The 10,509-nt window shown below is 33.2% G+C and overlaps 1 protein-coding gene across 1 annotated transcript; it reads left to right on the top strand.

Annotated features, from left to right (window-relative positions):
* The first annotated feature begins 2,286 nt into the window (after window positions 1-2,286).
* LOC126669922 (branched-chain amino acid aminotransferase 2, chloroplastic-like) lies at window positions 2,287-8,761 on the top strand. Its single transcript, XM_056104641.1, has 9 exons — window positions 2,287-2,449; window positions 2,548-2,667; window positions 2,793-2,899; window positions 6,474-6,650; window positions 7,050-7,181; window positions 7,754-7,843; window positions 7,938-8,054; window positions 8,268-8,356; window positions 8,454-8,761. Exons 1-9 carry the CDS (start codon window positions 2,287-2,289, stop codon window positions 8,485-8,487), a joined length of 1,029 nt encoding a protein of 342 aa, XP_055960616.1. The 3' UTR covers window positions 8,488-8,761.
* Window positions 8,762-10,509: the final 1,748 nt, after the last annotated feature.

The following is a 10,509-nucleotide window of genomic DNA, read 5'->3' on the forward strand; positions in this document are numbered from 1 at the left end:
ACCCTAGTGCCGGTCGCGATTCATGAAAATGGGTCGTGACATCCAACAACATTTTTGCCTCTAATTGATTGAGAAGGATTGTTAAATTTTTTCTTACCATTATCAACATTTGACCTTCCTTTTTTGCCGACTATCATCCACGAGCCATAATTAGGGTTTGTAACAACTTCTTTGTGCACCTTCCCTGACGGATTCCCTTGAACTTTGTTGACTCCATTATCGGACATAGCTTGTTCACCAATACCATTTTCTTGATTCTGGACTATTATCACATCAGGACATTTATCTTTAACATGTATGCAGAAACGCTCTCGTTTATACATACAGACAAAACATTAATTTTAAGGGTTAATAATGGAAACTGAACCTCATCATAACTATAATAGAATCGAGTCGCATAAGATATATCCTCCGGAAGAATATCAGTTCTCACCCAAAATACGAGAACCCAATTATATCAGTGCCCCAATTCATGAGATTGTCGAGTCTGAAGATTAAGGGAAGAATCGGCCGAATCGCCAGAAGAACTGATATTCTCGAGGGTTCGGAGAAAACGCGTCGCCGAAGGAATTCGCCGAAAAGACCAAATATACGAGGAATCTTGTCATTGAAGACTAAATATATGGAATATATTTTCTATTCGGATACGAACTCTAATTTAGGAAGATAAACTTATTCAGAAAGATATTCCTGAATAAGACCTCCTCTTGTATAAGGAATCTTTTTCCTATTCAAGTTCAATCCATATTAAATCGAAATCACTTTTCTATTTGAAGTCTAATAAGTATTCTCTCAACTACTATATAAAGAACTTGAGGTATGCCTAAGAACACAGTTACATTCATATACTAAAAACGTTGCTCAAAGCCTAAACTGACTTTAGCATCGGAGAGATAATCGGACAACCATTATCCGGTTAGCTTCTACCTGATTTTGCAGGTTTACTCACCGAATGAGAAGGCAGACTCCATCAATTGGCATCATCTGTGGAAAAAAGCTTGAAAATTCCAAACAAGAAGGAGCTTTTTTTCTGAACTCAAACAAATTTTTTATTGAAGGAATGACTTCTGACGGATCAGACCTCGAGAAGAAACACCAAATGGATCCAAAGAATCATCAGCAAACAAGGGATAAAATTGAGAAAAAAAAAGAGGAATTTACACAAAAAACTCTCCTTTTAAATTTATTTGTACTCAATTTTAAAAAAATTAAAAATTTATTTTTCTACCTCATTTTTCTATTGTTTTTAGTTGTACTCTCAACTCAATTTAATTTATTAGCATATTTACTCCTTCCATACAAAACACATGTAGTTCTTCTTCTTCTTCTTCTTCTTCTTCTTCTTCTTCTTCTTCTTCTTCTTCTTCTGAGGTTTTTTACGTTTTTTTTATTTCAATGAAATTTCTTAACAAATTGTATCTAAATTTTCTATAATTAATATAAGCTTAAATGCTCCAAAAATCACAAACTTTCTCGTGTTTTTGGTATTTAACACGAACTTTTAATTTTGGCTTAAAAATACACCAACTATCCAATTTTTGCAATAACGACACCGCTGTGGATTCCGGCTTCAATCAGCTTATGTGGCACCGGACAATACCATGGTGTCCTAACTCATGTCAGAGTTCATCCTTATCATCAAAACTATGACGTTTTTAACCTCAAATTCATTTCTTTATTAAACACACCTTAAAAATATAAGGATTAATTTCATTCTTTTTACATTCATCTTCTAAAACAAAATTTCTAACCCATTCAATCAACAATAAATAAAAATCAATGCACAGAAATAAATCATAAAACGACATAACACATCTTAGAAAACTCAGTCTCCCCTACCATCTGCCGTCTTCCTTTACCAGTCACCATCTCTTCTCCCTGTATTAGAAAAAAAATCATCCCTTCTACAAGATCTCCATACAAACACCTCAAAACCTATAGAACTAAACTAATACTTTGAAATTTTATTGATTTATTAAGAAATGTAATGAAAACAATTAATTATGAAGTTATACATCTCAATTTCTGGAAAAAACGAACCAAAAACATGAAATATTAATATGAATGGAGGTTGGGTTACCTTGGGCTGTAATAAGTTAGTGTAAGCCACAATTACCTTCGCATGTTTCTTGATCTTCTTAATACTCCTCAATTTATAATCTTGGGATTGTAATTATCATACTCCCCTACATATTAATTACATAATCATAAACACTGTGAAAAACTAAATAAATCAAACAATCACATATACACAACATAAGCAAAAATGAAGAAGCGGTAAGATGAATGAGGAGAGCAGATATGGTTAATGAAAGAAAAATTACAATTGTTAACGGCAATCTCGATGTACTGTTGTTACTTGTTCATTTGATTTTGTGGTTCAACTCAACAAACTCGATGATGGGCTTTTGGGGGTTCGTACTGAATCAAAATCTGGGTGGTTATGGGGGTGGTTTTGCTATAGATCTGCGCCGGTGACCGTAGTACAGCGGCGAGATGGATGGGTGTTGCTTGGTGAGCGGCTGGTGGCAAGCTTTTGATGACAAGGTTTCGATAGCGTGAAGAGGCTGGCGGCGAGGTGCAAACGACGTGGTTTCAGGAAGAGAGCGCCTGGAGGGGAGAGTGTGATGATGGTTATGGTGGAGGTAGAGGAGAACCATGGTGGAGGTAATAAATGTAGAAGATGAAAGGGTGCCGGCGGTGATAGATGAAGAAGATGAAAGATGAATGTAAAAAATGTAAAAATAGTTCGTATATTTTTGAAGTTTGTTTAATAAAAAAACAAATTTAAGATTTAAAACGGTACTGTTTTGATGACAAGGATGAGTTCTACAATGAGTTGGGACAACATGGCACTTTTTGGTGCCACATAAGCGTATTGAAGCCGGAATCCACACCGGTATTATTATTACAAATATTAGATAGTCGATGTATTTTTAAGTCAAAATTTAAAGTTCGTGTTAAATAACAAAAACACGTAAAAGATCGTGATTTTTTTAGCATTTAAGCCTTAATCTAATATATTCGATCTACAACACAAACAATCAAAGATCTGAAACAAATGAGGAATCAACGATGAAAAAATTAGTTCATCTCAAAGAATTTGAAGCAATGAAATATTCCGCCATCGCCATTACTAATTGATGGATACCGAATCCTACGATAAATACAGTGGAGCCGAGTTACAGGAGATCCATTATCGGGTGATACCGGACTCCCCATAAAGACCTAAATATATGAAAAAGGCACCGAATCCCTTGAGATTCTGCAATATACTGACGAAGACCAAATCCCATAGGATCCGCCCAAAGCGCGTTAATCCGGGATTCGGGTAGACCGCCATATCTAGAAGTATCTTCCTATTTGGACACAAACTCCTAACATGGAAAGATAAGCTCTATTTTAGGAAGATGAGACTATTTAGGAAGACGTTCCTAAATAGGACTCATGTCTGAATAAGGTAGATCACGACAAATCAGGGTGAATCCCTACAACGTAGCTCGATCCCTATAAAGTAGGATTCACTTACCTATTACGACTCTACAAGGTATATTCGGCTACTATAAAAGGAGCATGAGGTATGTCTAGAATCACAATTACATTCATATACTCTAAACGCTGCTCAAAGCTCTAAACTGACTTTAGCATCGGAGAGTTAATCGGACAACCACCGTCCGGTTAGCTTCTACCCTGTTTTGCAGGTCTCATTCACCGGTTCAGAAGGCAGACTCCATCACTAATCATTTTTTTTCAGAATCTTCTTCTTCCTCTTTCTATATCGTTTTAAATTATTTTAGTTTCATTTTTTAGTAATTTTTCAAACGTTTTTGAAAATATCGTCATTTTCTTTATTAATGATATTTTGACATGGTTTTTGAACGTTTTTTAAATTAATTTTAGAAACCGTTTGAAATCGTTTGAAAATGTTTTTTAGAAACTGTTTGAAACTTTTGTAAACTGTGTGAAACTGTTATTTCGAACTTTTATTTTTGAGACTGTTTGAAAGTGTTTTTAGAAATTGTTTTAGACTGTTTGAAACCTTTGTAAACTGTTTGAAATTGTTATTTTTTAGACTGTTTGAAGGTGTTTTTAGAAAGCGTTTTAAATTGTTTGAACCTTTGTAAACCGTTTAAAACTGTTGTTTTAACCAATTTTGAAACCTTTTGCACATAGTTTGAAAATGTTATTTTTGAGACTGTTTGAAAGTGTTTTTAGAAATCGTTTGAAAATGTTTGAAACCTTTGTAAACCGTTTGAAATTGTTTTTAAACCATTTTAAACTGTTAAAACCTTTTGTATACAGTTTGAAACAGTTATTTTTAAGAATTGTTTGAAATTATGTTTTGAAACTTTTATAAACTGTTTGAAACCTTTATATAATATTAGAAACATTTTGAAATTTTTCTTAAATAAAGGTTGTAAATTGTGATTTTAAAAATTGTTTGAAAGTGTTTATAATATTTATAAACCGTTTTATAACATTTGTAAATCGTATGAATCTGTTTGAAACCTTTATAAACTGTTTGAATTTATTTTATAAACGTTTTTTTTTTAAATAGTTGCAAAACTATGTTTATGAATTCTTTTAAAACCGTTTGAAACTGTTTTTAATAAATTTGTAATTAGAAAAAAAATTAATAGTTTATAGTGTTCTTTCGTTTTGAAAAAATTTATGATCATTAAAAATTAATAATAAACATAATAAAATTGTAAAATAATTCGATTTAACAATTTTTTACCGTTGCTTTATAAATTTTGCAGTTTTTCAAGAAATTTGGATCTAAATTTGAATAACTTGTTTACGATGTGATAAAAAAAAGCAATAATTCGAACCGATTTCAAAATATATACAAGAAATAATATCTGGAATTATTTATGAATGAAGATTTTAAAAATAAATAATGAGCTGAATTTTTTTTGAAGAAGTTATAAGAGAAAACATGTGGAGTAAAGTTTAAATATAAAAACAAAATGGATAGAATAAAAAAGTAACACAGTAACACGCTAGGGTACAAAAATAATGTCAACAAATAAGGGTTATAAAATACTAATATTTTTTCTAATTAGGTATTCTCCTAATTTTCCAAAAAAAAATGTTCTCTTAATATCTAAAGTGACAAATTTTCTGGACAAAAAAAATTCATCAAACGACAAATATCCTAAATCAGATGGAGTGATATCTAAAAGTACAATAGTTCTCCATAGTAAAATAAATAGAAAATTTGAACTTTTTTTTCAACTGAAAGAAAATTTGAATTGAAACGGCTAATAAATTAAAAGCAAAAAAAAAGCACTAAAACACACACTTTCTCTTAAGCCTTAACCTCTCTATAGTCGGCAAAAACACTAAGTGTTTAAACATCTGTTAAGTCAAGTGTTAAGATTGTGAGAAAAGAAAATATTGGTGTTATATTTGCACTTCGAATACATTAAAGGCCAAAATAAACTTGTGGCAAAATATTAGGATTATTTATGCATCTTTTCCCTATGGTCATGTTTAGTTGTAAAAAACATTTTCTATTTTCTGTTTTCATTTTTCTTCTCATTTTCTCTATTTTTCAGTTTTTTGTTTTCCAAATAGAAAACTAGAAAATCAAAATTTTGTTTGCTTATCTAATTTTTTTATTGTTTTCTATTTTCTATTTTTTAAAATTAAACAACATACTACATCTTTTTAACGAGATTTTCGTATTTGTATTTTTCATGAATGTTGTTTATCCTCAGAAAATATTAAAAAGAATTGAAATTCGAGTTTTAATTATTTAATATTTAATTTAAAATAAATACTTAATTTAAATATGAGAAGAAAATATGTGGTAAGGAACTTTTTTATATCATGATGAATGTGTATGATTTAATTCGAAAATAATATGGTTGGATCATTGATTATGTTTAAAAACCGGATCAAAAATGAACTGAGAGATTTTAGGCCGGTTCAAAAAAAATTTTTGAACCAAAAATGTCGGTTGGTATATTTAAAAAATATACATTTTAAGTTATATACTAAATATGTTTATATAATTCATTGTTAATATAATTAATTATATTAATTTATTTTCATGTATTTTTTAATTTTTCGAATCGGGTGCAACCGGAATTTGTCGGTTTAAAACGGTCCGGAATAATTCAAGAGTCGGTTTAGGGCCGGTTCAAGTGTTTTATGTGTTATAATGCGTCTTTATGTTGCACTGAAACTTTTCGGCTTTTTATAAAACACTTTGAAATTCTATAACTTTATAGGTATAACCTATATTATATGTTTAAAAATGTATGTTTTGCCATTTTTCATTTCAATGTTTTATTTAGTGTTTCTGTTTCGATGCTACATAGATGCACATTTATACAAAAACTTGTAAGATTTAGTTTAGTATGATGTAAGTAGGGGTGTGCAAATATCAAATTCGACTGAATAATCGAATTCAATTCATTTCGGTTCGATATTATAAAACAAATTTGTTTGTTTTTGGTTAATAGATATTACTTGAAGGGCTAAAGGCATATAGAGGAGAAGACAAGCATATTAGGCTATTCAGGCAAGAGGAGAATGCTGTACGGATGCAAATGGGAGCAGACAGAATGTGCATGCCATCTCCATCTATTGAGCAATTAGTTGATGCTGTCAAACAAGTTGCCTTGGCCAACAAGAGATGGGTATTGCTTCACTTTCTTGTATTATATCAAAATAAATTTTTGTTTCTTTTCTATATCGGGTTCATGGCGGACCATTTTTACATGAGTGAACTCTGCTATGAGAGGAATAATGAAAATGCGGTCTAGATAAGAAACTTCCATATAGTCTTGCAAAGAATTTTTTGTTTATACCGAATTCATGTTGAGTGAACTCCGCTATTTAAGGTAGTGGAGTTCTCATGAGAAAATTTGGTCTAGATGAGAAACTTCCATATAGTCTGGCAAAAGATTTTTTGTTTATACCGGATTCATGTTGAGTGAACTCCGCTATTTAAGGTAGCGGAGTTCTCATGATTAAATTCGGTCTAGATGAGAAATTTCATGTAGCGTATCTAATTGTTTTTGAATTGGTGGTTACAGATTCCTTCTCTAGGAAATGGGTCATTGAATATTAGACCTTTGCTAATGGGAACAGGGCCAGTTCTTGGGGTAAGACCAGCACCAGAATGTACATTTCTGCTCTATGCTTCTCCTGTTGGCAATTACAGTAAGGTTGGTGTCTGAACTTTCTTCATATTTAAGCAATTTTGGTTTGAATCTGAAATTAAAAATTTCAAACTCGATTTGAAATCAATCGAAATGAGCCTCAGCTTGGTAGAATGATTGAGCATTGAGTTCGACTTGGCTCAACTCGACGCAATTATTTGATACCCAACGAGGCAGGGATACGGAAATTGCGAAACAGTAATATTTTAAGGTTTTCTATATTAAAATGATGTTTCAAGTTTCTGACACGTTTTCGGAATGTAAAACAATTGATTGAATAAAGTGTCTACGCTACTTAGATTATTTGTATAAATATTGAATAAAAAATTACTACTAATATACAAGCATTACTATGAGTATGTATTATAACACTCAATTAGGCTCGGGAGTATTCAAAATTGATTTGATAATTGACTCAAATAGATTGAACTCAAACTCGAGTTTTCAAGTATTTTCGGAGTGCTCGCTAATTGACTCGACTCAGTTACACCCCTAATTACGGTTTGATTACAATAACAAGTGATTTGTCAACTAGTATTTTGTTTATATTTGAAGTATCTAGGTTTTGTATTGAACAGGGCCCCTTGAATCTTCTTGTTGAAGAACATATTCATAGAGCCATGCCAGGTGGAACTGGAGGCATCAAAACCATCACTAATTACTCACCAGTCAGCACAACTAAACTTAATTACATACTAAATTATTAACAACTCTATTTTTTTCAAGATAAATTATCTTTTAGTACTTCTGATATGCATATAGGTTTATAAAGCAAGTTCAGAAGCAATGGCAAAAGGCTTCTCGGATGTACTGTTTCTTGATGCAGAGACTGGAAATTATATAGAGGAGGGTACTGCATGTGATGTATTCGTCGTCGAGGTATTAAATAAATTTGTTAAACGTAAACAAAAAAAAGTATAAATGCAGGTCTAGTATATTGGTGTATATAGTGAATAATAGGTATGTTTTTGGTATACATACTAGTAAAAGTATATTGGTTTAAATTGTGTTCCGAAATTTTAAATTTAGTGATTGATTTAGCTAAAATCCTGTAATTGCCACACATGTTAAGTTTGTGATTCTACTTTACAGGGAAATATGATCTCAACACCAGCAATATCTGGTACTATTCTCTCTGGAATAACCCGGAAAAGCATTATCGAGATCGCTCTTTCTTTCGGGTACCAAGTAACTATCTTTAAATCATTACAACATCAGAACTTGCTCTCTTCAATTCATGCAAACAAGTAATAAGTGATCAACCAACTCTTTAATCAGGTGGAAGAACATGTTGTTCCGCTGGAGGAGTTGATAACTGCTGATGAAGCTTTCTGCCACTACAAGAAAATTGGTTTTTAGCGGCGGTTTTTAAGGATTATAGGGGCGGTTTAAACCGTCTCTATAAAACATAGAGACAGTCTTTCAAACCGTCTCAAGAGCGTTGTTCTTTTGACTGTCGGTATGTTTTAGAGACGGTTGTGACAACCGCCGGGGTATGTAATATTTTATCTACGGTTTGTAGAGGCGGTTAGTGTGTGAAATCTAAAACAAAATCAAAATCAAAATTAAAACCTAAAACAAGATCAGAAACAATAATAAAACCTAAACCAAAATCGAAATAAGTTTTAATCTCGATACTAACCTAACAATCGAATCTGAATCGATGAAAAACTCAGTAGAGAAGATCAAATCCACCAATCAGTTTTGGTGTAGTGTGCACAGGAACTGTTGGAAAATTATTGAATTTAAAAAATTAAAAAGGAAAAAGTGCCTTGTAACTTGAAATGAGAAGATAGAGAGTTTTGTGGTTTTCCCACATTGCTTAGGAAAACTCAATACATTGGGTTTATAAACTTGGTCTTTCTCATATGGGTTTGGGCCCCAAGGGGTACCCAGTTTTGTGAACGGGCTAGGAGTTACATCCTACCCGATTTACCACACGCGCGCACCGTCCGTCCGGTCGGCCGGCCTGGCCTGGTCTGGTCTGGGTGGGTGGTTCGGTTCGGCTAGCACTTTATTTTTTGCATACAAAAGTATTAATGATTTTTTATTCAATTATTTTGTAACTGTAATGACTCTTCCTCTCCATCTGACTGTTGCTGTTTTTCTTCATTAAATCAGAAATCATTTTCTGTATTTATTGTTCACTCAGCAGCTATGTTTTCTTAGCCTATAAATACTGGCTTCATTTTTCATTTTGAAAACACAGAAACACAGAGCAATACAGAGAAAGTGTTTTAGAGCTGATTTCACAGTGCAGTGTGATCAGTATTTCCGGCTGTTTTATCCTAGGGACGCCGCGGTTGATAGTCAGCTTTGCACCTCCGAGCTGTGCCGCGAAACGTCTAAAAAAGAGCGACCTAGTCCGCGACTCAGCCTCATCATATTCAGTTTTACAGCAATTGTATCAACAATTTTTAGACGTGTCCCTTTACAATTGCTGCCATGAATACCGATGAGGTTGCTGCCTACGGTTCTTCTACTGTTGATGCCAACAAACCATTCCGGTTTGAAGGCTTGCATTTCAAAAGATGGAAACAGAAGACTGAATTTTTCCTAACCATCAAGAAGGTGGTTTCTGTTTTGACAATGGCAATACCTGTCGTTGATGAAACTGCCGAGGAAGAAGAAAAGGAAAAACAGAACGGTGAACTTCAACAGTGGATAACTAATGATTACTTGTGCAAGAATTTTATTCTCAATGCACTAAGTGATGATCTCTATGATTACTACAATGATGGAAAGACTGCAAAAGAAACTTGGGAGGCGCTGCAAAAGAAATATGATACCGAGGAGGCGGGGACTAAAAAGTATGCAGTCAGCCGCTACCTTAAATATCAAATGAGTGATGAAAAATCTGTCGAGGCGCAATCCCATGAATTGCAGAAAATAGCTCATGAGATCATCTCCGAAGGTATGGTTCTTGATGAACAATTTCAAGTTGCTGTTTTAATTGACAAATTACCTCCTTCGTGGAGGGACTTTAAGAATTCTCTCAGGCACAAAACAAAAGAGTTCTCGCTGGAAAGCTTGATCACTCGTCTTCGGATTGAGGAAGAGGCGAGAAAACAAGATCTAAAAGATGAAGTGCTGGTTGTTTCTAACAACACAAGGAAGTTTAGTTCGATGAGTCTGAAGCCTAATGGCAAGAATTTTAAGAATCAGAATCGCAACTCGAACCAAAACCAAAATGTGAATCGCAACAAAGCGAACCAGAATGGTAATCCTTCAAGGAACCATATTGTGAAACAGGCACCACCTGTTAAGAATGACCTGCCACCATTTCTATGCTTTAACTGTGGAAAACCGGGTCATATGGCACGCAAGTGTCGGA

The sequence above is a fragment of the Mercurialis annua genome, linkage group LG2, assembly GCF_937616625.2.
Source record: "Mercurialis annua linkage group LG2, ddMerAnnu1.2, whole genome shotgun sequence".
Taxonomy (NCBI): domain Eukaryota; kingdom Viridiplantae; phylum Streptophyta; class Magnoliopsida; order Malpighiales; family Euphorbiaceae; genus Mercurialis; species Mercurialis annua.

What these genes read in the sequence shown, in the direction of transcription:
- LOC126669922 (XM_056104641.1), top strand. Translation starts at nt 2,287, where the DNA reads ATGAGGAGAGCAGATATGGTTAATGAAAGAAAAATTACAATTGTTAAC. An exon ending in AAATCTGGGTGGTTATGGGG is followed by an intron (nt 2,450 to 2,547) that starts GTGGTTTTGCTA and finishes TTTGATGACAAG; the next exon opens with GTTTCGATAGCGTGAAGAGG. An exon ending in GTGATGTATTCGTCGTCGAG is followed by an intron (nt 8,055 to 8,267) that starts GTATTAAATAAA and finishes TCTACTTTACAG; the next exon opens with GGAAATATGATCTCAACACC.